This window comes from Heterodontus francisci, chromosome 26 (assembly GCF_036365525.1).
Source record: "Heterodontus francisci isolate sHetFra1 chromosome 26, sHetFra1.hap1, whole genome shotgun sequence".
In the NCBI taxonomy this organism is placed as follows: domain Eukaryota; kingdom Metazoa; phylum Chordata; class Chondrichthyes; order Heterodontiformes; family Heterodontidae; genus Heterodontus; species Heterodontus francisci.
Window position 1 is genome coordinate 54,214,498 of NC_090396.1, and position 27,991 is coordinate 54,242,488.

A 27,991-nucleotide genomic window follows, 5' to 3' on the forward strand; every position below is an offset into this window, starting at 1 on the left:
TCAGAATTTAGGTGTTTATTCTGAATACTTATTTTGGGTTCATTTACAAAATTATTCAAACAAATAAAAGAACATTATCAAGTAACTGACCCTTACTGAATGCAGTGGACTGAAACTGCTGTCGAGATGGTATACAGAAATTCATCCTCGTTTATTGTATAATATATGTCAATTTTACTCTAAACTTTAAATTTAAGTGTTTATTATAGTTGCAGTGGCTTAATACTATAGTAATAAGGTACTCCAGACAATGGAACAGATTTATTATTGCAATATTCATGTTTGTCACAGTTTGTGACCTGCAAGCTTTAAATAAGGAAGCAGGAAATACTTCAAACCAGTTGGCACTTTTATGATTAAGAATCACAAATCACTTGCACGTTAAGCCAACCAGCATTAAGCTGTATTTTGTTGCTCAAAAGGTCTGTAAAACAAAAGATCATTTCCCAAATGAAACTTGAATAACTTTAGGTTATGTATAAGTCTTCTTTTTCTTTTAAGAATAAGAGATTCCCACCTGAACCTCTCCCCTGCAGGAGCAGATAATCTCATGGAAATGTCCCCGTGGGCATTCAAAAGCCTGCTTAAAGATTCTACCTCAGCACAGTTCCCGTACTGCCAAAATCGATGGTCATTGTTTCTTTGTTGTAGATCGTTTCCTATGTCTGGGAACAGGGTTAGGCATTTTCTACAAGGTGGTATGGGAGTATGTTGTTGATGTTTACCATTAGCTGTGCATACTCCTCTCTCTGTGTTCGAACTATCCTTCATGGAGTAAGCAGTACAATGCACCAAAGGGTGGAACTTAATAGCCTGTTCATGACACTCTAAAGCCATACATACTGCCAAGCTAATGTCTTTATTCCATGTTTGGCAGCACAATATGTCTATCATGATTTCTTTCTGATGTTTTCCAAAGCATGAAACTGAGGCACCAAGATAATTGTTAGTCTTTGTGCCTCTGACCAAGTCCTGGAAGAAACAGCAGCTGATAACTGTTGATACAAAACAAAGGTTATTTCCACACCTTCTGCCTTTTTGACTATTTTGTTCCACAGTCATTTTTTTATTTAGTATTGACAGAAGAGCTAAAATTTCTTCAGTGTTGTCTGATTCCTTGCAGTCAACCACCTAAGAAAAGAAAAACATTTTTTTAGCTTGTAACAGTCGAGGAATGTGTGTTCCCAATTTTAGTGGGTGAAAAATTAACATATTTATATCACAGTCCTCTGTCCACTATTATATCTGAGATCTTACAAGTTATTTGAAATAGATTAAAATCTTCACTAATGCAGCAGAGAGCATTCATCGGCTAATATTGTAAACTAATTTCTAGCCTAACATCTCTGTAGCTCATCATCAACTTTGGTTAGTGGTAATTAAATAATCACTTTCTTTGATGATTTTTGTGCTCATAAAAATGTGGGATGTTCGCACTAGAGCTTCACAATTACCCAGTGTCAAGCACTCCTAGGTAGTTATAGTAATGCCAGTTGCAAAGTAAGCTTCCACCACTCTGCACCACCTGAGCCCTGGCCTAAGAAGAGCACTCAACCTCTCTTCACGTGAATGTGACAATTCCATTTTCCAGAGAGGTTGACCTTAAAGCCTCTTGAAGTAGGATTTCCCTCCAGTGCCATTCTGTATTGTGTCCTCACACATGCTAAGAACTGGGTTGAAAGAATCCAGATTTATGTTGTGAAAACATTCACCCAATCTAGCTCAAATCTAGAATCGAATCTAGCTCGTAGAGTTAAAAGGCCTGTTGGTTAATTTACTGTGTCATTCAGTCATATAAATGAGTCGTGGTAAATGTTCAACTTGGTTGTATGCATTATTGCAGTGGAGACTAGTTAAACTGAGTTTTTAGATCTCATAATCGTTATAATTATCATAAGATTACAAAACACCAAATTATCTATTTATGACAGATAATGCTGGAAATACATAGCAAGTTCTTCAACAAAAAAAAGCAGTAACATGTATTTAAATACAGCTTTTACCATTAAAGAAATCTGAATGCACTTCACAAGTGAAAATGATCCTGAGCCATGGTAGGAGAGATTAGGAGGGGTGACTGAATGGTTGGACAAAATGCTGGGATTAGGAAGGTTTTTTAAGATGGAAAAAAAGAGAGGCAAAAAGGTTTAGGGAGGGTGTTCCAGATATAGAGGTGAGGCAGCTGATGGCTTTGCCACCAATGGTGGGGTGAACGGAGAGGAGATACACAAAAAGACAAAGAGGAATAAAGAATGTGAGAGGCAATATAAGGCTGTAATAGACATAGAGATACATTGGGACAAGACTCTGGTGGGATTTGAAGCCAAGAAGCCAAGGATTTTAAATTTAATGTGTTTAGGGAATAGGGAGTTAACAGTAAGGATGGGAGTAATGGCTGAATGGAACTTAGTGTAGGAAAGAAGATGCACAACTGAAATTTGGACATGATGGACTTTATGAAGAATAAAGGATGGGTATCATTGAAATAATTGAGTGTAGAAGTGACAAAATATGGATAAGAATTTTCGCAGCAGAGGGACAGAGGCAGGCAATGTTGCAAAGTATGAAATAAGCAGTCTTGGTGATGCGAAGTTTAAAGCTCAGCTCCAGATGGAGAAAAATGCCAAAGTTTTGCGCAGTCTGTTTCAGCTTAAATAAGTAGCAGGGATGGAAATGGACTCATTGACAAGGGAACAGAATTTGTAGCAGGTGCCAAAAGCGATGAGTTTGGTATTCCCAAAGTTCAATTGGAGGAAACTGTTACTCATTTATGGTTTGACGTGAAGTCCAATAGAGTATAGATGCTCGTGAGATTGAAAGAGGTGGTGAAGAGGTCTGGTTGAATCTCATCAGCATTCACGTGGTAGCTGATTTTGTGCTAATTGATTAATGTCACCTTGGGAGGCAGTGCGTCGATTAGGAAGAGGAGGGGGCCAAGGATAAATCCTTGTGGGACTTTGGAGGTGTTGATGCAGGGGAGGGCAGGAAGGAAATGTATTTCTGGAGATATGCTGGCTGAGTTTGGATATCGTAAGATCCCTAGTTGTTTATATGCATATACATAAGATTGGGATTTGGTTTAATCTTATACAATTAAAAGTTTTGGTGTCTTTTTACTTAATGAAATGATTAAAAATAAAAACAGGAAATGCTGGAAATACTCAGCAGGTCTGGCAGCATCTGTGGAGAGAGAAGCAGAGTTAACGTTTCAGGTAGTGACTCTTCTTCGGAACTCAGGGTTCTGAAGAAGGGTCACTGACCTGAAACGTTAACTCTGCTTCTCTCTCCACAGATGCTGCCAGACCTGCTGAGTATTTCCAGCATTTCTTGTTTTTATTTCAGATTTCCAGCATCTGCAGTATTTTGCTTTTATTTTAATGATTAAAAATAGTTCATTTCCAGGATGTTTTAGGGTTTAATGTGTCAGGGTACAATTTAGCTTACATTGAGAATTGCTGAAATTGGAGACATGTTGTTGAAGCTTTTCGTCTTGCACTCATCAGGACAAATGCAAGAATAACCAATGTAGGGGAAAACAACAACTTATACTGCATGAGAAAAGACTGCTGATTGGATGGCAAGTGAACTCTGATTGGTAGAGGCGTTGTCATGGAGAATGCATCAGATTACGGTGACTGACAGTTAACTGCCAAGCTTTGTTAGAAATTTAAACGAGGCAGCTTGACTCTGATTGGTCAAGGCATTGTCCTGAGGAATGGACCAGCAAATGGCTGTCACTTATTTTGTTTATCTGAAACAGGCACAATGTGTGTGCATTTTCTTTCTGTCTGCAAAGAACAGGACCCTGTGTATTAATATATGTAGCTTCCAGTATGTACAAATGCACCTCACTGCAAGCCCTACTGACAATCTTAAATTGTTTGTCAGCATAATTCTTAGCTCACTGCGGATTATTTAGCAAATGTTGTCCAATCGTGGAATCACATCTAACGTTGGACTCTGTGTTTTGAGTTTTGCAAGCACGGGCTGGTTTGGTACAGCCTTTCCTCCCCTTAAAGGGGTTTATTTCAATATCAAATCAGGTACAGGAAGTGAAGTAGAGGGAGGGAAAATAGAGACAGAAAGGAAAAGAAAGTTTTTTGAAATGTAACATTTTTAAAATCTCACTGAAAAATTCACAACTTGAAGAAGGTAAATTGGGGCTGAATTTTACCGGCCCCTTGACACCGCAGGTCACAGCACGGGGGACTGGTAAAAAATACTACGGGGAGAGGCCCGCCTCAACCCACAACCTCGGTGTAGACTCCCCGCTGCATGGCGGCGGCACCACAATTAGCATATGGTAATGCTTACTTACCGATGCTGATTTTGCAGCCTGCCACCTCTCCACCGACACTGCCGGATCTTTCGTTGAATGGGCGGCCGTCACGTGCCGTCCAATTCATGATCTGAAAAGCCGGCGGGTCCTCATTCTGCATTACGAAGGCAGGAGGGAGGGGAGATACACAGGGGTCTAACTCTGAATTCTTAAACGGTGGGGGGGTGGGGGACAGAATATGCAGGGGTCTAACTCTGCATTTTGGAAGGAAGGGGTCTGGGATTATTGGAGGGAAAACTGCGCTGGCATGAAGGGAGGTACTGTGTACCAGCCCTCCGTCAACAGTGTATGCTCTGTGTTTGTGAGGGGGCAATGGCACACTAGACACCCAGTGTATGGGGAGGGTGCCAGAAAGGGCAGGCGCATTAAGATTTTTAATTCAGCTGATAGAATCTTGTTGTGGTCATGCTGTGCCACTCTGAGTGTTGGCCAAGATGGGCAATGCCATGGCACGCCACATAGTTGATCCAGGAAAACAGCTGATGTACCCATCAACACCAATCCCTGCCCTGTTAGGAACCTTTGAATACATGCAGAGTTCAACTTTATTTATAATATGGAAATAAGTATGGTTCATCCTACACTGTGTGATCCTCTGCACGTGAGGATCCGTTTGTGCCAGAGGCAATACCAATAGGCAGGTGCAATCCATGTAGAGGCCCCCAGTCATGAGCAGCAGCTCCCAAGGGGAGCCCGCCATTACGGTTGCCGTACATCTACAGGCCCCACAAGACATGCCATCGGATGTCGGACACCAGTGTCAGAGGCGATTGGAGAGGGTGGTGACATGTCTCTGTGCCTTGCTCAAGGATGACCTGCAGCCCATGGGCTCCAGTGGACAACCCATGCCTTTGTTCCTCATAGTGGCAGCGGTTCTTAGGCCTGATGCCTCTGCAGCCTTTTATGGGCCCACCAGAGACCTTTGTGGGGTCACACAGTCAGCAGTGCACTGCTGTACCAGGGAGGTCACCAATACCCAGCACCGGAGGGCCAGTGAGGATGTCTGCTTCAGTACGGACTCTCACAGCCAAGCCCAGAGGGCCATTGATTCTGGCACCATTGCCGGAGAATCACAGGTTATAATGTTCATAGACTGCACTCATGTGGCCTGGCATAATGAGGAGAGACGTCAATAGGATTCCTCCTCGGACTATGAGGATGCTGAGGACCTACAACATGAAAGACGCATGGAAGGGCAGATGGCACCCAGGCTCTGCACGTAGGGCTATCAGTGAGCTAGGGATGTACGGCAGTGGCTTATCAGACAAAGGCTGTCTGCTCCATAGGAAACGACATGAGCTCTGCGAGCCACACATCACCCTCACTCACCTGCTGTGCACCAGTCCACATCTGCAGCATCCCTGTGTAAACCATTAGAGGCAGCAGCTGACTGAGTCAATGTCCATGTCACTGAGTCTGTGGAAACGCTCATGAGTAATGGTGGCATGGCAATGATGTTATTGCATAAGTTGGCTCTCCTGAAGGGCCAAAGGTGCAAAGGGATGTGACATTGGCTCTACATGCTAGCACACATCATTCCCACAGAGAAAAGGACACACATGTTGGTGAGGAACATTTAGTGAAAGACATATTTACATTGCTGTGACACCTGTGCATTCCCATTGGTGTCAGTGTGTTCTCTGTAAAGCTCTGTAATACCTTTTATGGTCTATTTAAGTCTTACGTCCTGGAATGTGCAAAATTAAGATTATTCACCCAGGTGCGGCACGCCTACAAGAAGGAATGTTACATTTGAGTGGGAGAAGAGGATCGCAACTTCACAGGACACTGGGACACATTAGGGTAAGTACGTGGCAGCAAAGCAGGAAGTGCAGGGGTCACTCAGCAGGTCATGCAGCATTTGTGGAGACAGAAGCAGAGTTAACTTTCAGGTCTGTGAACTTGGACAAGTTAACTCTGCTTCTCTCTCAGCAGATGCTGCCTGACCTGCTGGATTTCTGCAGCACTTTCTGCTTTGCTGCCAGATTGACAACAGCCCCACTCTTCAGCAGTCAGATAAGTATTTCTTTGACAGCTGTCAGGAAGCAGGTGCTGGAGCGCTTAAAATAGGGCCCCAGCACCAGCTGCACAGCTGTCAAAGACTCTCTCACTGCGCCGAATGTCCCGCCTCTCCCCGCGTAATATGGGGAGGGCAGCTCGGCGCCGTGATTCGAATGAGCCTCCGCAATTAATACCGTGGGAGTTCAAAGGGCGCAGCCATGGACGGCGCGCCGCAATAAAATTCAGCGCTTGAAGTGATTAAGTTTCAGTGCCAGAAAGGTGGATTGGTAGTCATTAACATTTATCACGTAGCTTGTGAACCTAATGGCAGAACAGGGAAACTCGGCCAGCAACTTTTGGATGTTCACATTTATTTGCGCACCTGATCCTTGCCTGAAGTTGTTGTATCATTTACCTATAAATAACAGTGAATGCCACTGGACGTTATTTTGACAGCAAATTCTGGCCAATTATGTTTCACATCAGCTATGAACAAAAAGTAAAAGCTCACTAGCCCTACTCTACATGCACCTCTATAAGTCTCAACTTCTGTACTCTATTCAGTACATCATTGTTTCTTCCTGTTGTCTTACAATGGAATTATCTCTCACTTCAAAACATTTCCTTCACATGTCCAGAGATGTTCATATTTTTCTCTCCCAAATTACTTTGAGTCACTGGTGCAGATCTGTTGGTTTGAACCAAGGACTGGTCACAATGCAGTCAAAACAGTATTATGAAGAAATACTTCACCCACTTACAATGCCATCTGATCTAATAAAACTATGCTAAGAAAGTTTTTCAACATTTATTTAAATTTGGCATAAACCTATGAAATAATGGAACCAGAAACTCTGTAATTGTGCTGTGGCACATTATGTGCAGATTTATGTCACTTTTACTCACTATTTCAAGTAGTATTGTGTAAGGTGGTCGAGTTGGAAGATGCGTTTCGTACTGTTTAAACACATCTGGAAGCTTGTGATACCAGCATTCCCATGATTCTTGCAATAAGTCTTGTGGTTCAAAAGAAGGCAGGTTGATATGACATAAAAACAGAATTGTGTGCAGTATCTGCAAAATTAAGAATGACAAATTTTGGTGAGTACAAGCAACTCTCTGGGTTTTGTTATAAAATAAGGCTGGAGCACAGACCTGTATTTTAGTTCCACAGTAGATGAAAGAAATGTAGGGAGAAATTGTATAAATAAACTACATTGTCCAATTCTCATAAAAGGTTAAAATACAATGACATCTCCAAATTTCATAGAAATACTAAGTTAAACTTTCTGAGTATTGTCATGGTCTTGTAGTTTTTTTTTCCAGAATATGCGATTTGCCTTTAAGGCTTGCAAGGGATCAATATTGTTTTAAGAGCCAGCAAGCCTTAGGAGTTATAGGAAGGTGCATTTTCGTTGCCTTAGAAACAGCCATTTGGAGACTGCAATTCAAAGGGTGCATTCTCAACACCATGGAAACAGCCACTGGGAGTGAGCCTGATGCGATACTTTTGTTTCAATTCAGTTTGAACTGGCGTTTAGTGAGACAGTTTGGCCTAACAGAACACACTGACAGAAAACACGGACAGCTGTGATGAGCACACCTGAAAAAGAGCTCTCTACCCTTTAAACTGAAGGAATAATATTTTAGTCTGTTTATTATTATCTCTCAAAATTCTAAGAAAAAGAAAAAATTGAAGAAAGGGAAGTTAGACTGTGGCAATCTTTTATCCCTCAAAAACTCTAAACTCAGATTGATTCTGTTGAAAGTGTTTGCAAGTTGTTAATTGTTGAAATTTGCTGGAGAAGGGAGGCAACATCGTGTGAGGACTTCGCATCGGGCGGCTGTGAGGACTTCAAGTAACATTGGACTATAAATGTGCAAGGACTCTAATTTTTTCTATTTTAAATGTTCATAGTGTTTAAGAATTTAGTTCTTCTAATTAAAGAGTTAATTTGTTGATTTAAAGACACCTGGTTTGGTTAGCTTCATTCAGGAGTTAATAGATGGTACAATTTGGCTGGGTCCTTCTTTAATTTGGAAAGTTTTAAAATAATATGTTAGCCGATCTGTGGAATGACAGGATTGAATTAACAGTGCGTTGGTCCCACCACAATCAGAATTGTATATTTTGATTGAGGGGCTTTGACAGGAGCGATCGGTTGTAACAGTATTTATAGGTAATTAAAAATACATTAACACTTCATTTATAATGATTTAGAATTGAAATTCTGTTGAACAAAATTTAGACTGAAATCAATGAAAATATCCATTTGGACCTCTTGTTTTTGTTTAAATTCAAGTAAGTATTTTATGAGTAAACTGTTAATTTGGAAAAAGTACAGTAAATAACTTTCAAAATACTTTTCCAGTACTCATTGGTACCACGTCAGTCATTCAGTGCTAATTAAAACAGCGGCTTCATCCTTCTAAACTTTATTTTGGTGACTATAAAATAAAAACAAAACCTCTTTAATGTATTGTTTCCCTCTGTCCCCTGACAGCTTCTTGTCTTGAACAGCACGCTGAATGAATTTCACAGCTATTTTTAAAAACTGGCTTGCACTTTTCATACAGATCTGCGTCTGCAGGAAGTTTCGTTCCATAAAGTTATTACATTCATTTCTGGTGAAAGAGAAAACACAGAAATCTGTATCATTCAACAGGAAAAAAGTTGCATTTACAACACAATTTTATTAATGAATACACTGAATACATAACTTCATAGTAATCAACTGTAGATGATCACTTATTTGCCTCATAGTTAATCTTTCGGTGTGGGCATCAGCATAAATAAACAATATGGAGGACCTTGATTGTAGATATCTACCATGACAAATCAGACTCAAAGTGGAATAAACCTACCCCTGCCTCTTCTGCAGTATCGGCTATTTAAATAAAAGAAATAACTGCAAGAGATTTCAAGGCTGTAATTTTGCTTTGAGGGTTCAGATGAGGCACAATATTGTACTTCATCTGAACTCTTTCCTTGAAAAGTATTATTGTCTGCAGGCTCTTGGATTAAGATATTATTTGTGATTGCACAAAGAGCAGAAACTTATGAGGAAACAATATTTGCTACAGCCTGCTAATTAACATCAGGAGAGAGCAGCCTTCAATAAAGAACATGAAAGATTGTCAAAGCTGCAATCGGTGTAAATGGATATAAAAGCCACCTGTTTTAAAAGCCTTTATCACCAACGAGGAAGAGATAGTCTACATTTATCACATGATACTTTTGTGATACAATAACATCTTTTGGAATAATTTACATTATCACACCAGGTTTGGCAAGCTTGAAACTCCAAATAATAATTCTGCATTGCCATTTAAAACATTCGTCACAGTACAGTATCACAGCGTAAGTCTCTGAGATAGAAGATTATTATAATTAATTACTTTACATTGAAAAGTGGAAAATCTGGATTAATTGGTCAAACAGATATAAATAATGAACCAGCTCACCTTCTCTCTTCAGCTAACACTGGAACTAAGAAGATAAAACAGATTGTATTAGTGGTCAATATTCCATGAGTTTATTTTAATTTCTACCAACCAACAAAATGCATTAAAGTTAAATGCTGATCTAAAAACTTTTACTGATTGAATGTTATTCATCAGTGTTCCAGTAGCATTAATAATTAATATAAAACTTGGTAGATGCACAGAACAATATCTTGTGATATTCATCTTGTGATTTTCCATCCAGGACAAAAAAAGGGAAAAAAGAATCCTTTATTGTGCAATAAATTAGATGGACAGTTCATAAAAATGATCTCCAAGAGCAAGATATTGTCCAAATACTACTCTCCTGCCTATCTTCAACGGCCAAAGCTGCCTCTGACTTCGGCAGTGAGAAAGAAGGAGACTGAGTGAGAACAGCAGTGTTTAAAAAGAGCAGCGGCAGCGAGAAAGAAGGAGACTGAGTGAGACCAGCGGTGTTTAAAAAGTGCAGTGACAGTGGGAAAGAAGGAGACTGAGTGAGAACAGCGGTGTTTAAAAAGTGCAGCGACAGCGGGAAAGAAGGAGACTGAGTGAGAACAGCGGTGTTTAAAAAGTGCAGCGACAGCGGGAAAGAAGGAGACTGAGCGAGACCAGCGGTGTTTAAAAAGAGCAGCGGCAGCAAGAAAGAAGGAGACTGAGTGAGAACAGCGGTGTTTAAAAAGAGCAGCGGCAGCGAGAAAGAAGGAGACAGAGTGAGACCAGCGGTGTTTAAAAAGTGCAGTGACAGTGGGAAAGAAGGAGACTGAGTGAGAACAGCGGTGTTTAAAAAGTGCAGCGACAGCGGGAAAGAAGGAGACTGAGTGAGAACAGCGGTGTTTAAAAAGTGCAGCGACAGCGGGAAAGAAGGAGACTGAGCGAGACCAGCGGTGTTTAAAAAGAGCAGCGGCAGCAAGAAAGAAGGAGACTGAGTGAGAACAGCGGTGTTTAAAAAGAGCAGCGGCAGCGAGAAAGAAGGAGACAGAGTGAGAACAGCGGTGTTTAAAAAGTGCAGCGACAGCGGGAAAGAAGGAGACTGAGTGAGACCAGCGGTGTTTAAAAAGAGCAACAGCAGCAGGAAAGAAGGAGACTGAGTGAGACCAGCGATGTTTAAAAAGAGACGCAGCAGTGAGAAATGAGACTGAGTGAGACCAGCAGTGTATAAAAAGTGCAGCGACAACGGGAAAGAAGGAGACTGAGTGAGAACAGCGGTGTTTAAAAAGTGCAGCGACAGCGGGAAAGAAGGAGACTGAGTGAGAACAGCGGTGTTTAAAAAGAGCAACAGCAGCGAGAAAGAAGGAGACTGAGTGAGAACAGCGGTGTTTAAAAAGAGCAGCCGCAGCAAGAAAGAAGGAGACTGAGTGAGAACAGCGGTGTTTAAAAAGAGCAGCGGCAGAGAGAAAGAAGGAGACTGAGTGAGAATAGCAGTGTTTAAAAAGAGCATCGGCAGCGAGAAAGAAGGAGACTGTGTGAGACCAGCGGTGTTTAAAAAGAGCAGTGGCAGCGGGAAAGAAGGAGACTGAGTGAGAACAGCGGTGTTTAAAAAGTGCAGCGACAGCGGGAAAGAAGGAGACTGAGCGAGACCAGCGGTGTTTAAAAAGAGCAGCGGCAGCAAGAAAGAAGGAGACTGAGTGAGAACAGCGGTGTTTAAAAAGAGCAGCAGCAGCGAGAAAGAAGGAGACAGAGTGAGAACAGCGGTGTTTAAAAAGTGCAGCGACAGCGGGAAAGAAGGAGACTGAGTGAGACCAGCGGTGTTTAAAAAGAGCAACAGCAGCAGGAAAGAAGGAGACTGAGTGAGACCAGCGATGTTTAAAAAGAGACGCAGCAGTGAGAAATGAGACTGAGTGAGACCAGCAGTGTATAAAAAGTGCAGTGACAACGGGAAAGAAGGAGACTGAGTGAGAACAGCGGTGTTTAAAAAGTGCAGCGACAGCGGGAAAGAAGGAGACTGAGCGAGACCAGCGGTGTTTAAAAAGAGCAGCGGCAGCAAGAAAGAAGGAGACTGAGTGAGAACAGCGGTGTTTAAAAAGAGCAGCGGCAGCGAGAAAGAAGGAGACAGAGTGAGAACAGCGGTGTTTAAAAAGTGCAGCGACAGCGGGAAAGAAGGAGACTGAGTGAGACCAGCGGTGTTTAAAAAGAGCAACAGCAGCAGGAAAGAAGGAGACTGAGTGAGACCAGCGATGTTTAAAAAGAGACGCAGCAGTGAGAAATGAGACTGAGTGAGACCAGCAGTGTATAAAAAGTGCAGCGACAACGGGAAAGAAGGAGACTGAGTGAGAACAGCGGTGTTTAAAAAGTGCAGCGACAGCGGGAAAGAAGGAGACTGAGTGAGAACAGCGGTGTTTAAAAAGAGCAACAGCAGCGAGAAAGAAGGAGACTGAGTGAGAACAGCGGTGTTTAAAAAGAGCAGCCGCAGCAAGAAAGAAGGAGACTGAGTGAGAACAGCGGTGTTTAAAAAGAGCAGCGGCAGAGAGAAAGAAGGAGACTGAGTGAGAATAGCAGTGTTTAAAAAGAGCATCGGCAGCGAGAAAGAAGGAGACTGTGTGAGACCAGCGGTGTTTAAAAAGAGCAGCGGCAGCGGGAAAGAAGGAGACTGAGTGAGACCAGCGATGTTTAAAAAGAGACGTGGCAGCGGGAAAGAAGGAGACTGAGTGAGACCAGCGGTGTTTAAAAAGAGACACGGCAGTGCGCCTGAGTTTTGAAAGGGGAAGCCAACAGTGACATCACAGGAGATCTGCAAGGTGATTGGTTGGTGAGTAGTAGCTGTTAGAATATCTTAAAAAATAAGGGGTAAGTTTATTTTTGTTGAAAATAAAACCTCTGGTGATAAGGTGAGTACTACCAAAGTGTTTTTTTTAAAGAATTTTAGATTGAAGTGGGTAGAACAAGGCCCCTCGTATAATTAGTATTTTTTAATTCAGGGAGTAACTAATTAACCTAAGGGTAAGTCATGGCAGGAGAGCTCAGCCCCGTGATATGCTCCTCCTGCGCTATGTGGGAAATCAGGGACGCTTCCCGTGTCCCTGACGACCATGTGTGCAGGAAGTGTATCCATTTGCAGCTACTGACTACCCACATTACGGAGCTGGAGCTGCGGGTGAATTCACTGTGGAGCATCCACGATGCTGAGGACGTCGTGGATAGCACGTTTAGTGAAGTAGTCACACCGCTGGTAATGGCTACACAGACAGAAAAGAGATGGGTGACCACCAGGTGGAGTAGTAGGCGCAGGCAGGTAGTGCAGGAGTCCCCTGTGGCCATCCCCCTCTCAAACAGATATACCGCTTTGGATACTGTTGGGGGGGAATGACCTCCCAGGGGAAAGCAGCAACAGCCAAGTTCGTGGCACCACGGAGGGCTCTGCTGCACAGCAGGGGAGGAAAAGGGTTGGAAGAGCTATAGTGATAGGGAACTCTATCGTAAGGGGTGCAGATAGGCGTTTCTGTGGCCGCAAACGAGACTCCAGGATGGTATGTTGCCTCCCTGGTGCTAGGGTCAAGGATGTCTCGGAGCGGCTGCAGGACATTCTGAAAGGGGAGGATGAGCAGCCAGATGTCATGGTCCATATTGATACTAACGACATAGGCAGGAAAAGAGATGAGGTCCTGCAAAGTGAATATAGGGAGTTAGGCAGAAGGTTGAAAAGCAGGACCTCTAGGGTTGTAATCTCAGGATTACTCCCTGTGCCACATGCTAGTGAGGGTAGGAATAGGAAGATTAGGCAAATGAATGTGTGGCTGAAGAGCTGGTGTAGGCGGGAGGACTTCAGCTACTTGGATCATTGGGATCTCTTCTGGTGCAGAGGTGACCTGTACAAGAAGGACGGGTTGCATCTAAACTGGAGGGGGACCAATATCCTTGCGGGGAGGTTTGCTAGCACTACTCAGAAGGGTTTAAACTAGTCTTGCAGGGGGGTGGGACCCAAAGTAATAGTCTTTCAGATGAGATAGTTGAGGCAAATGTAGAGGATAAAGCAAGCAAGTCCAGTAGGCAGGCCGGGCAGGGGCAGGACAGGGAGCGTGGAAGGTCTGGTAGGCTAAATTGCATTTACTTTAATGCAAGAAGCCTTACAGGTAAGGCAGATGAACTCAGAGCATGGATTGGTACATGGGATTGTGATATTATTGCTATTACGGAAACGTGGTTGAGGGATGGGCAGGACTGGCAGCTCAATGTTCCGGGGTACCGATCTTTCCGACGTGACAGAGGTGGAGGTAAGAAAGGAGGGGGAGTTGCACTATTGATTAGGGAGGACAACATGGCAGTACTTAGAGAGGATATCCCGGGGGGAATGTCCAGCGAGGCCATATGGGTAGAACTTAGAAATAAGAAAGGGGTGATCACTTTGATGGGATTATACCATAGGCCCCCCAATAGTCAGAGGGAAGTGGAGGAGCATATATGTAAGGAAATCACAGATAGGTGTAGGAATTATAGGGTTGTAATAGTAGGTGATTTTAACTTCCCTCATATTGACTGGGACTGCCTTGGTGCTAAGGGATCAGATGGGGAACAATTTGTTAAGTGTGTCCAGGATAGTTTTCTGAAGCAGTATGTGGATAGCCCTACCAGAGAAGGGGCTACACTCGACCTCCTCTTAGGAAATGAGGATGGGCAGGTGATTGATGTGTCAGTGGGGGAGCACTTTGGGACCAGTGACCATCACTCTATTAGCTTCAAGATAGTTATGGAAAAGGATAGGACTGGTCCTCAGGTTGAAGTCCTAAATTGGGGGAAGGCTAATTTTGATGGCATCAGACAGGAACTCTCAAAAGTTGAATGGGAGAGGCTGTATACAGGCAAAGGGACGTCTGGCAAGTGGGAGGCTTTTAAAAGTGAGATAGGAAGGGTTCAGGGCCGGAATGTTCCTATTAGATGGAAGGGCAAGGCTGGCAAGCTTAGGGAACCTTGGTTGACGAAGGATATTGAGGGTCTGGTCAGGACAAAGAAGGAGGCATATGTCAGATATAGGCAGCTGGGATCGAGCAAGTCCCTCGAGGAGTATAGGGATGTAGGACTACACTTAAGAAGGAAATTAGGAGGGCAAAAAGGGGCCATGAGATTTCCCTGGCAGATAAGATAAAGGAGAATCCTAAAAGATTCTATAAGTATATTAAGAGTAAAAGGGTAGCTAGGGAGAGAGTAGGTCCCCTTAAGGATCATTGTGGTAATCTATGTGTGGAGCCACGGGAAATGGGCGAGGTCTTAAATGAATATTTCTCATCCGTATTTACCGTGGAGAAGGTCATGGAAGCTAGTGAGTTCAAGGGAGGGAACACTGATATCCTGGAGCGTATCAACATTACAAAGGAGGAGGTGTTGGAGGTTTTGAAGCGCATTAAGGTGGATAAATCCCCAGGGCCTGACCAGGTGTATCCTAGGATGCTATGGGAAGCAAGGGAGGAGATTGCTGGGGCCCTGGCAGAGATTTTTGTATCATCGTTGTATTCAAGGTTGAGGTACCAGAAGACTGGAGGATAGCTAATGTTGTGCCTTTTGTGCAGGGATAAGCCAGGGAACTACAGGCCGGTGAGCCTTACATCAGTGGTGGGAAAGTTATTGGAAGGGATTCTGAGAGACAGGATTTATATGCATCTGGAAAGGCATGGTCTGATTAGGGATAGTCAGCATGGCTTTGTGCGTGGGAAATCATGTCTCACGAATTTGATTGAGTTTTTCGAGGAGGTGACCAAGAGGATTGACGATGGACATTGTCTGCATGGACTTTAGTAAGGCCTTTGACAAGGTCCAGAAGGTTCGAACACATGGGATCCAGGGTGAGCTAGCAAATTGGATACAAAATTGGCTTGGTGATAGGAGGCAGAGGGTTGTTTTTCAGATTGGAGGCCGGTGACCAGTGGTGTGCCGCAGGGATCAGTGCTGGGCCCTCTGTTGTTTGTCATAAATATTAATGACTTGGATGTGAATGTAAGGGGCATGATTAGTAAGTTTGCAGATGACACCAAAATTGGTGGTATAGTGGACAGTGAAGAAGGTTGTCTAAGGTTACAACAGGATATAGATCAACTGGGAAAGTAGGCAAGGGATTGGCAAATGGAATTTAATGCAGACAAGTGTGTAGTGATGCATTTTGGAAAGTTAAACCAGGGCAGGACATATATAGTGAATGGCTTGGGGTGCAAGTACATAGTTCCCTGAAAGTGGCAACACAGGGTGGTGAAGAAGGCGTATGGCATGCTTGCCTTCATTGGCCGAGACACTGAGTACAAGAGTTGGGATGTCATGTTACAGTTGTACGTGACGTTAGTTAGGCTGCATTTGGAGTACTGTGTGCAGTTCTGGTCGCCGCACTACAGGAAAGATGTGATTAAGCTAGAGAGGGTGCAGAAAAAATTCACAAGGATGTTGCCTGATTTGGAGGGCTTGAGTTATAAAGAGAGATTGGATAGGCTGGGTCTGTTTTCCCAGGAGCGAAGGAGGCTGAGAGGGGTAGAGATAGAGGTATATAAAATTATGAGAGGCATAGATAGGGTTGATAGCCAGAGTCTGTTTCCCATGGTAGGGGTGACTAAAACTAGAGGGCATAGATTTAAGGTGAGAAGGAGGAGGTTTAAAGGGGATCAAAGGGGTACATTTTTCACACAAAGAATAGTGGGTATCTGGAATGAGCTGCCTGAGGAGGTGGTGGAGGCAGGGACAGTAGCGACATTTAAGAGGCATCTGGACAGGTACTTGAATGAGCAAGGCATAGAGAGATATGGAATTAATGCAGGCAGACGGGATTAATATAGATAGGCATTATGGTCGGCATGGACACGGTGGGCCAAAGGGCCTAGTTCTATGCTGTACGACTCTATGACTCTCTGAATCTATGGCCTGCAACTACTGATATTCAATATCAAACTCTGTGAAGTAGGATAGAGTAGACCATGGAGATATTAATGACCAGAGTCTTTGTGGCTCGGTGATCAGCTAGGGTAGATGGTGCTAAAGAAATCTCGCAAAGCAGAAAATGTCAGCTTTTCCTAACCCGGCAAGGAATCTGAGATAGAGTCTGCCAAATGGTGCTTGATGCAGCCATCTGAGAACTACTAAAACTCATAAAACTAAGGTGGGTAGATTGAAGTGACAGGCATGATGTCAACATGTGACCTGCCATTTGAGAGTTCAAAGTATTTAGACGAGAAGGCCACTCTTGTTATTTTGAATTTATTTGCATTACATTAAGGCAAGGTGTGGGTCATCCTGTGACTTTGTTCATGACTTATTAACAAAATATTTGCTTTCATTCAGATACATTTAGAAACCAGAATGTTACTGCCTCCAAAATGTTTTGTGCAAAAGAATAGTACTTGAGCAGAAAATTGTACTCTGACAACTTGCAATTCTTTTGCATGGAAAAACATCCCAGAACTATGAGGAAAAGGGATGCCAAATGAGAAGGAGAGATTAGGAGGCATAACCAAAAACCTGGTCAAAGACATGGATTTTAAGCAGTCTTAAAGCAGGAGAGATGGGTGAAGGAGTTTAGGGAAAGAATTGTAGACAGTGGGGCCTAGGGGGCTGAAAGCACAGCCACCAATAATGGGGAAATGGAGGAAATGGATGAACAAGAGGCCAAAGTCAAAGGAAGAGAGATTTCAAGGGAATGGGATTGTAGGACTAGAGAAGGTTACATAGATAGAGAGGAGTGAGATTATGGAGGAATTTAAACACAAGGATAATAATGTGACATTTGAGTCAGTGTAGTTCAGCAAGAATACAAGTGATGGTAAGGAGAACTTGCTGAAGGACAGAATATGAGTAACTTTCTGCTAATTAGTGATAAATGTTACTAGACCATCAAGTTAAAGTACTCGTACATAAATATATACATATACAGCAGTACCTTCATTTGCAGAATGGTAAAATCCGTCGAAAATGCTGACTTTCTCATGGTACATGCGGCAGTTCTGCTGCGTACACTGATTGTTCAGATTCTCTTGATCGCATAAGAAGTACTGCTTCAGGGTCTGTGAGTATACAATCATTTACTGTTGCCTTTTCCGAGAAACAAATGCAATTACGTGAAGAAATGACTAACTTCATAACTTATCTTATTTTCATGCCCATTTGCACTGGTACTACTGTTTACTGATAGAAACTGTATATTTGCCGTAACTTCCTCCTAGCAACAGAGCAATAACAGAGGTTTTGGGAATCTTTAACATTTGTACTGAACTGTCATAATTCCACTTAAAGCCTGGCTCAGGCATAAAATTAAAACCCGACCCGACAACAGCCAACCTGAATCCAACCTGAGCCCGAGTCCTTTAATTTTTTTAAATGCCCGACCCAAACCCAACACATGCATTCAGGTTTGGTCGGGTAGCCAGGCTTTAGACCAGTGATCGAGTACAGGTGCCAGTTGTTGACGTGCCCATGTTCAATTAACATCATAAAGTTTTTAAAAAACACAACAAACACTGATTTCAAACAGGCGAAGGTGCCATGACCCTAAGCACTCGCCGGAGAGAAAGTATCCACCAGGAAATCATGCAATGTAACAAACAAGCTTCTGAACTGTATCAAGTTCCGATGTCATTAACAAAAAAAAATCTCCGCGGAGAACTCAGGTTGGGAAGTTTAATCTCCCTATTTCCAGATAATTTTAAATCCTTGGGCCAAGTATAGATTAAAGCAAGAGCTCAGTTGATGTTTCTGTACTTACATTAGTTGCTGGTATGTTCCCGGGCTTGTCAGTTTCTCCCTGACTTGATAGATTTCAGAGTGTAAGGGCTTGGGTTAATTTCACTCGGGTGCTTTATGTCGGACCCTGTAGCTGTTTCTTTCCTTTCCTTTCCCCCCGTCCCACTCTTCTCACTTCTGATTTCTGTTTGTCCTGATCTCTGTCTATGTCCAGCCCGACCCGACCCGAGCCCGAATTTTGGACCCGGAAGAGAGGCCCGAACTGACCCGAACCCGACACATGTCATCGGATCCCGTCGGGTTTGGGTCAGGCAGCCGTGCTTTAATTCCACTTGCATTTAGGATAGTTTTTCACGTATTACAAAATGATCACATAACATGTGCCGAGCACTGGCTCATTCACAAACGGCTTGCAAAGCTCATGGGCTCCAGGCTCCGTGCTCATGAGTGTAATGTTCCTTTTTCATAAAAGTAACATCATCGTTACACAATTTTTTTATTCATTCGCGGGATGTGAGCGTTGCTCGCTAGGTCAGCTCTTGTTACCCATCCCTAATTGCCCTTGAGAAGATGGTGGTGAGCTGCAACAGTTCATGTAGTGTAGGTACACCCACAGTGCTGTTAGGAAGGGAGTTGCAAGTTTTTGATCCAGCGACAGTGAAGGAACAGCAAGAATCAATCCTATATTATTCCACAAACTATAATACTTCATCTCTTTAGGTCTTGCACTGCCAACACAGTTCATACACATTAATAATACCATAATACAGGAGAGTATTTTCAAGCAGTTTTGTAAAGAAAAATGGGAATATAATAAACTATTAGATGTGCCATCAGTGATGTGATGGTTGGGTGCATTGGAAAGCGAATATACTGTGCCACAGAATAGTGGGATGCAGATTAATGGCTGGAATTTCTATCGTGCTATATTCCTGATTTCAGCCATTGTTGTTGGGCATGTTAGTTGATGGGAAAGTCAGTCATGGTCTGTTACCATCTATATCCCAGTGCAGGGTAGAGGAGCAACATTGATGGAGTCTTGGTAACTGGTTGCTTGTTATTGTTGCTTGGAGTTAGTGTGCGGCATTGGAAAATCGGTTTTCAGTAGGGAGCAACAACAACAAGAACTTGTTACATAGCAACGTTAACATAGTAAAATATCCCAAGGCGCTTCACAGGAACAAAGTTTGACATTGTGCCACATACGGAGGTATTAGGGCAGATGACCAAAAGCTTGGTCAAAAATGTAGGTTTTAAAGAGTATCATAAAAGAGGAAAGAGAGGTAGAGAAGTGGCGAGGTTTAGGGTGTGAATTCCAGAGCTTAGGGCCATGGCAGCTGAAAGCACGGTAAAGGTCTGCAAAGGAAGCCCGACCCAAGCCCGAATGCCAGACCTGGAAGTCCGACCCGACCCCGAGACATGTCGTCGGGTCCCGTCAGGGTCAGGTCGGGTAGCAGGCCTTTAAGGCACGGCTGCCACTAGTGGAGAGATTAAAATCAGGGAAAAGCAAGAGGCCTGAAGTAAAATATCTTTACAAAGAACACAGGTTCAATGTGTCAATAGATAAAAAAGTAACAAGCAAATCATGCAGTACCTCTTGATTTAAATGTTTTTGGGGGCAGGCATTGTTTGTGCATCTCCTTTGCTGATGCCACACTGGGCAGACATCTTTTGATAACTTACAGCTCTCTCTATGTAGAAACCGACATTGCTCCTGTCAAATCAAATATATGATGTTTAAGATTAAACGCTGGAACATTAAAAATATCATAGTACTTCCAGCTCAAAAACTTACTTCATTAGTACCCTGCTTAACAGGAAATCATTTAAAGCAAACTGAATTTAAACATTTTCAATAACATATTTATTTTTCAGTTTTCAAAATGAGTAGGCACTTTTTTGTCATACACATGGTTGTATACATCTAACATTGAATATTATAACAGAGAATTGGAGAAATGTACAGAATAATAAACAACTCTTAAGTTACTGAGCACATAGATTCAGGGAATTATGTCGTTAAGTAATTCCAATCACTAAGCCATCAAATGCATGCTAGAAGAATATAAGAAAATCCAGGGGTGAAAAAACCCTATTTACCCTTATCTTTAACTACCCCAATATTGAATAGGGCAGTGATTGTGTTAATGACACAGAAGGGGAGGAATTTCTAAAGTGTGTTCAAGGGAATTGTCTAGATCAGTATGTTTCCCGCCCAACAAGGCAGGAGGGTTTGCTGGATCTAATCCTGGGGAATGAAATGAACCAAATGGAGAATGTCACAGTTGGGGAACATCTCAGGAATAATGATCATAGTATTGGAAGGTTTAGACCACTTATGGAGAAGGACAAGAAGCAACCTAGAATAAAAATACTTAACTGGAGGAAGGCTAAGTTCAGGGAATTGTGGTGGGATCTAGCCCAGGTAAATTGGTGTCAAAGACTGGCAGGCCGAAATGTAATGGAGCAATGTGCGGCCTTTAAAGAGGAGATGGTTTGAGTACTGCCTAGGTACATTTCTACAAGGGGAAAGGGAGGGCAACCGATGTCAGAACTCCCTGGATGACAAAGGGGTTAGAAAATGGGATAAGGCAGAAAGGGGGAGCATATGACAGATGTCAGCTTGGTAATACAAGGAAAAATCAGGTTGAATAGAAAAAGTACAGCAGACAAGTGAAAAAGGAAATAAGAGAGGCAAAGAGACAGTATAAAAATTGATTAGAGGCTAACATAAAAAGGAATTTAAATAGGCATTCTATCGGCATATTAACAGTAAAACGGTTGTCAGAGGAGTGGTGGGGCTGATTAGGGACCGAAATGGAGATCTATTGGTGGAGGCAGAAGGCATGGCTGAGGTACTAATTGAGTACTTTGCATCAGTGTTTACCAAGGAAGAGAACTTTACCAAAGTCATGGTAAATGAGGAGGTTGTTAGAATACTGGATGAGATAAAAGTAGATGAAGAGGAGGTATTTGGGAGGCTGGTTGTACTTAAAGTATATAATTCACCCTCTCAGGAAGGGATGCATCCCAGGTTGTTGAGTGAAGTAATGGTAAAAATTGCAGAGGTGCTGGCCATGTTATTCCACACTCCTCAAATACAGGGTTGGTGCCAAAGAACTGTTCAAATGAGGGTGTAAGGATAAACCCAGCAACTACATGTCAGTCAGTTTGACCTCGGTGGTGGGAAAGCTTTTAAAAACAATAATCTGGGATAAGAGGAGCAGTGGCAGCATGGATACAAAATTAGCTAAGGCATAGAAAACATAGGGAGGAATTTAGTGTGCCCATGGGAACGGGTTACAAGGGACGGGAGAGGCTGTAGAATCAGGAGGGAAGGCAGTGGGTGGAGTACCATGCAATTTTATCAGCAGCGGGGAAGGTTGAGGACAGCCTTCCTGTCCAGATGTCAATTGAGGCCCTTAAAGGGATAGGAGCCCAAACACCAGGCAGTCAATTGTCTGATGGATACAGAATCGGGTCAGGTCTCCTGGAAACGGCTGAGGCTTTCCGGCTTTCCATCAGGGCCACCCACATTAAATTCAGCCCATGGAGTTGTGGTGAATGGCTGTTTTTCAGACTACAGGGAGGTATACAGTGGAGCTTCCCTCGGTTCAGTACTAAGACCACTGCTGTTTCTGATATGTATTTAATGACTTGGACTTGGAGGTACAGGGCATAATTTTGAAATTTGCAGATGACACGAAACTTAGAAACACTGAGGAAGATAGTAATAGACTTCAAGAGGACACAGATCTAGCTGGTGGAATAGGCTGACACATGGCAGATGAAATTCAACGCAGAAAAGCGTGATACATTTTGGTATGAAGAATGAAAGCGATGATACAATTTTAAAGGGGATGCAAGATAAGAAAGAACTGATGCTACTTGTGCACAAATCTTTGAAGGTGGCAGGACGGGTTAACAAAGTAGTCAACAAAGCATATGGGATCCTGGGCTTTATCAATGGAGGCAAAAGGTTCAAAAGCTAGGAGATTATACTAAACCTAGACAAAACAATAGTCCAGTGCTAGCTGGAGTATTGTGTCCAATTCTGGGCACCACACTGGGTTGGCACAGTGGCGCAGTGGTTAGCACTGCAGCCTCACAGCTCCAGTGACCTGGGTACTGCCTGTGCAGAGTTTTCAAGTCCTCCCTGTGACTGCGTGTGTTTCTGCCAGGTGCTCCGGTTTCCTCCCACAGCCAAAGAATTGCAAGTTGGTAGGTAAATTGGCCATTGTAAATTGCCCCTAGTGTAGGTAGGTGGTAGGAGAATAGAGGGAAGGTGGGGATGTGGTATGGGATTAATGTAGGATTAGTATAAATGGGTGGTTGATAGTTGGCACAGACTCGGTGGGCTGAAGGGCCTGTTTCAGTGCTGTATCACTCTCTGACTTCAGAAAGGACATGAAGGCTTTGGAAAGGGTAGAGAAGAGATTAACTAGAATGAATCCAGGGATGAGGAATTATAATTACATGGATAGACTGAAGACGTTGGTGCTGTTCATAGAAATTTACAGTTCAGAAGGAGGCCATTCAGCCCATCGTGTCTGAGCCAGCCGACAAGGTTCCATCCAGCTTAATCCCACTTTCCAGCTCTTGGTCTGTAGCCTTGTAGGTTTTGGCACTTCAAGAGCATATCCAAGTACTTTTTAAATACTATGAGAGTTTCTGCCTCTGCCACCCTTTCAGGCAATGAATTCCAGATCAAAAATTTTTTTTCCCTCAAATCCCCTCTGAACCTCCTCCCTCTAACCCTAAATCTATGCCCCCTGATTTTGGACCTCTCAAACAAGGGGAATAGGGCCTTCCTAGCCACTCTATTTAGACAACTCATAATTTTATACATTTAAATTAGGTCTCCCCTCGGCCTCCTCTGTTCCAAAGAAAACAACCCTAGCCTATCCAATCTTTCCTCATAACTAAAGTTCTCCAGTCCAGGCAACATCCTCATAAATCTTCTCTGTACCCTTTCTAGTGTAATCGCATCTTTCCTATAGTGCGGTGACCAGAACGGCACACTGTACTCCAGCTGTGGCCTAACTCATGTTTTTTACAGTTCCAGCATAACCTCCCAACTCTTATATTCAGTTCCGAAGAAGGGTCACTGACCCGAAACGTTAACTCTGCTTCTCTTTCCACAGATGCTGCCAGACCTGCTGAGTGAATCCAGCATTTCTTGTTTTTGTTTCAGATTTCCAGCATCCGCAGTATTTTGCTTTTATCTTATATTCTATGCCTGGGCTAATAAAGGCAAGTATCCCTTACACCTTCTTAACCACCTTATTTACTTGTCCAGCCACCTTCAAGGATCTGTGGACATGCACTCCAAGGCCCCTCCATTCCTTTACATTTCTCAGTATCCTACCATTTATTGTTTATTTCCATGGCCTTGTTAGTCTTCCCAAAATGCAATACCTCACACTTCTCCGGATTGAACTCCATTTGCCACTGTTCTGCCCACCTGACTAGTCCATTGATATCTTCCTGCAGTCTATAGCTTTCCTCTTCATTATCAACCGCACAGCCAATTTTCGTATCATCTGCTGGAAAGGGTATCTTGCTAATAAGTCATGAACAAAGTCAGAGGATGTCCCACACCTTGCCTTAATGTAATGCAAATAAATTCAAAATAACAAGAGTGGCCTTCTCATCTAAATACTTTTACTCTCAAATGGCAGGTCACATGTTAACATTGCTAAGACTGACCGCTCCTGTCAAAGCCCCCCAATCAAAATATACAATTCTGATTGTGGTGGGACCAACGCACTGTTAATTCAATCCTGTCGTTCCACAGATCATCGAACATATCATTTAAAAACTTTCCAAATTAAAGAAAGACCCACCAAATTGTACCATCCATTAACCCCCGAATGAGGCTAATCAAACCAGGTGTCTTTAAATCAACAAATTAACTCTTTAATTAATGGTGGGGATGTGGTCGGGAATATAGGATTAATGTAGGATTAATATAAATGGGTGATTGTTGGTCGGCACAGACTCGGTGGGCCGAAGGGCCTGTTTCAGTGCTATATCTCTAAATAAATAACTAAATAAAAAACAATGGTATAACATTAGCTGTCCTCCAGTCCTCTGGCACCAGACCTGTAGCCAAAGAGGATTAGAAAATAGAAAATAATGGTTGGCACCTACGCTATTTCTTCTCTTGCTTCCCTTAGCAGTCTAGGATGCATTTCATCAGGCCCTGGGGAATTATCAACTTTCAAAGATGTTAAACCCCTCAGCATTTCCTCTCTCACTAATTTCATCTAATATTTCACACTCCTCTCCTTGATTGCAATGTCTGTATTGTCCCTCTCTTGTGAAAACGGATGCAAAGTATTCATTAAGAACCATTGCCACGTCCTCCGCCTCCACACACAGGTTACCCTTATCGCCCCTAATAGGCCCTACTCTTTCCTTAGTTATTCTCTTGCTCTTTATGTATTGATATAAATCTTTAGGTTTTCCTTGCCAATATTTTTTCATGCCCATTCTCTTTATTTTCCTAATTTTCTTTTTAATTTTGCCCCTACACTTTTTATAATCCTCTAGGTTTTCTACAGTATTGAACCCCTGGTATCTGTCATAAGCTTCCCTTCTTTTCTTTATCCTTTCCTTTAAACCCCTTGACATTCAGGAGGCTCTGGATTTGTTAGGATTGCATTTGCTTGGATTTGTTCTCCTTAGAGTAGAGAAGGCTAAGAAGAGATTTGATAGAAGTGCTCAAAATCATGAAGGGTTTGGACAGAGTAAATGAAGAGAAACTGTTTCCAATGGCTGAAGTGTTGATAATGCAAGGGCACAGATTTAAGGTGACTGGCAGAAGAACCAGAGGCAACATGAGGGAAAGTTTTTTCAAACAATAAATGGTTAGCATTTGGAATGCACTGCCTGATAGGGTGGTGGATGCAAGTTCAATAGTAGTCTTCAAAAGGGAATTGGATAAATACTTGAAGGGAAAAAAATTGGGTTTATTCAAAATACAAAGGGAATTAATGTACTGGGGGTAGAGAGTCTGGGATCATAGAATCATGCAGCAGAGAAGGAGGCCATTTGGCCTAGCAAGACTGCGCTGGCTCTTTTGAAGTCTGGTTACTCCAGTCCCACATTATGCAGTTGACTCTGATGTAGTCTAGTAAGTCCATGCAGTTGGAAACAATTGCTACAAAGTTCTGTGATACCACTGTGTGAGCATATGACTGAAAGTACTGCAGTGGTTCAAATAGAATGCCCACCACTGCCATTTCAGGGTAACTAAGGATGGGCAAAAATGTAGCCTTGCCATCGTAGCCCATATTGTGACAGTAAATCTAAAAAGATTAAAGGTTTACTCATGCTCAGTGAAAGCTTCAATACACAAAATAAGTATTCGGGTCATTTACATCAACAAAGAACTGAATGGAACTTACTTCTTCACAGTGAGTCATGTATTGAAAGAAAAAGCAGTCAGTGTCTTCTGGTTGGTATTCATTTCCCTGTATTAGAAATGCAACATAATCAAATGGGAAAAATACCAAAAGTAACTCAGTCCAAAGGGCTTACTACTCATTTAAAGCTCTCTTGGATTTCACTACCAGCTGGTCCATCGATAATGTGTCATTCTCCTAGATTTATTGCTATATAGAATGGTGCTGTGGGTCCACTAACAGTATAATTAACAGTATTAATCTACACTGGGAAAAACTAGTTGGATTTTCAGGGAAGCCTGGCATCCCTTCAGTCTCATCTCTAAACGCAAAGAGCTAGAATATAAAGGGGAAGACGTTTTGCTGCAGTGATACAAATCCCTGGTTAGACCACATCTGGAGTATTTTCTGCAGTTTTGGACACCGCATCTTAGAAAGGATATATGGCCTTGGAAGAAGTGCAGTGCAGATTCACCAGAATGTACCAGGGCTCCAAGGGTTAGATTATGAGTAGAGATTAAATAAACTAGGTTTACAGTCTCTGGTTAAGGGGTGGTTTGATTGAGGTTTTTAGGATCTTGAAAGTAAAAAAAGATACGCATTTATATAGCACCTTTCCTGACATGAGGACATCCCAAAATACTTTTCAGCCGATGACTTACTTTTAAAGTGCAGCCACTCTTGTCATGTAGGAAATATACACCAATTTGCACACACCAAGCTCCCACAAACAGCAATGTGATGTTGATTGAGAGATAAAATACCAGGGAGAACTCCCCTGCTCTTTCTCAGAATACTGCCATAGGTTCTTTTACTTCCCTCCGAAAAAGTAGACAGGGGGGCCTCAGCTTAGCATCTCATCCAAAAGACAGCACCTCTAACTGTGCAGCACTCCTTCAGTACAGCAGTGGAGTATCAGCCTTGATTTTCATGCTCAGGTCCTAGAGTGGGACTTGAATCCACAATCTATGACTCAAGTAAAGAGTGCCACTGAGGCACAGTGGTAATAGGGAAGAGTGAACCTTTTTCCACTGCTGGGAGTGTACAATAAATGGCCGTGCCAGGCAAGCTAGGAATTTCTTAGATTTATAACTGGCCTCAGCAACCCGATGGGGAGGGAGAAACCCTTGCTGCCGATCCCGAGTGTGATTGATTCTCCTGTTGTTACTTGGGCCACGCACTAGAGAGCACCAGCTGGCCATGGAACTATTCCCCAACTTTAGAAATAGAAAAAAGTTAGCGAAAACATATCGGAAAGTAATGATTACTTTTCCAATAAAAAAAAATGAGAATAACTTAAGCCACAAGCGGAAAGAGCATCCTTATTCGGAAATTGCAATGCCGAATGACCACACTGCTTCGAAATTAAACCATGTCTCGGTTTCAGCTGTTTTATTAATAATGTATGGAGCAAAACAATTATTCCTCATGAGGGCACCAGAGTGAAAGCTTACCTCTGCCATTTCGTATCGAACGGACCTTCGCCTTAAAAGACAGAAGCAAGTTGAGGAGTCTCTGGAAACTAACACTCCACCCTTTAATCAATATTGCAAATGAGCATTGCTGCAAAATCAGCTGTCAATTAAACAAAAAGCATTCAAACACAAATGTATTCGCCGGATGCATAACGAGGAGTAACTGATTTCAATCTGAATCACAAATCTGACCCCCCCCCCCCCCCCCCCACCCCCTAACATATTCATACAAAAGGTTTCCCGTGGAGTCAGCTATCCGCTGTAATTTTACAAAATTCACATAGTAATTTTAACAAGCTGAAGTACAGTCTAGAAATGGGGTTAGTCCGGAAATAACCCAACAGAAAAAAAACCATCCATTGGTCGATTTAGTGGATATTTTGATGCTACACATGCAGCTAAACACATTTACACGAATACAGAATGAGTAAATAATAAAACAAAATCATTTAAAAAGGTGAATGAAATTCCAAATTATTCCGAGTATGTGACAGTATATGAAATAATTTCTACTGTGTCTTAAATTGCCATTGTTGAGCTGAAGTCAGTAACTAGTCTCATTACTAACCTGTGCAGTGGAAGCTTTCCTAAAGAATGCAAAATAGAAATGAAGAGTCAAACCCTCCTCCTAATTGTCA

The 27,991-nt window shown here is 42.6% G+C and overlaps 1 protein-coding gene across 1 annotated transcript; it reads right to left on the reverse strand.

The window, feature by feature from the left end:
• Positions 1 to 27,991, reverse strand: LOC137384365 (uncharacterized). The gene is made up of 9 exons (XM_068058299.1): positions 27,922 to 27,991; positions 27,333 to 27,453; positions 25,882 to 25,947; positions 20,064 to 20,183; positions 17,670 to 17,793; positions 9,806 to 9,830; positions 8,809 to 8,965; positions 7,247 to 7,414; positions 1 to 1,131 (listed from the first exon to the last, which is right to left on the reverse strand). The coding sequence occupies exons 2-9, from the start codon at positions 27,339 to 27,341 to the stop codon at positions 397 to 399; spliced, it is 1,404 nt and encodes a 467-aa protein (XP_067914400.1). The 5' UTR covers positions 27,342 to 27,453; positions 27,922 to 27,991; the 3' UTR covers positions 1 to 396.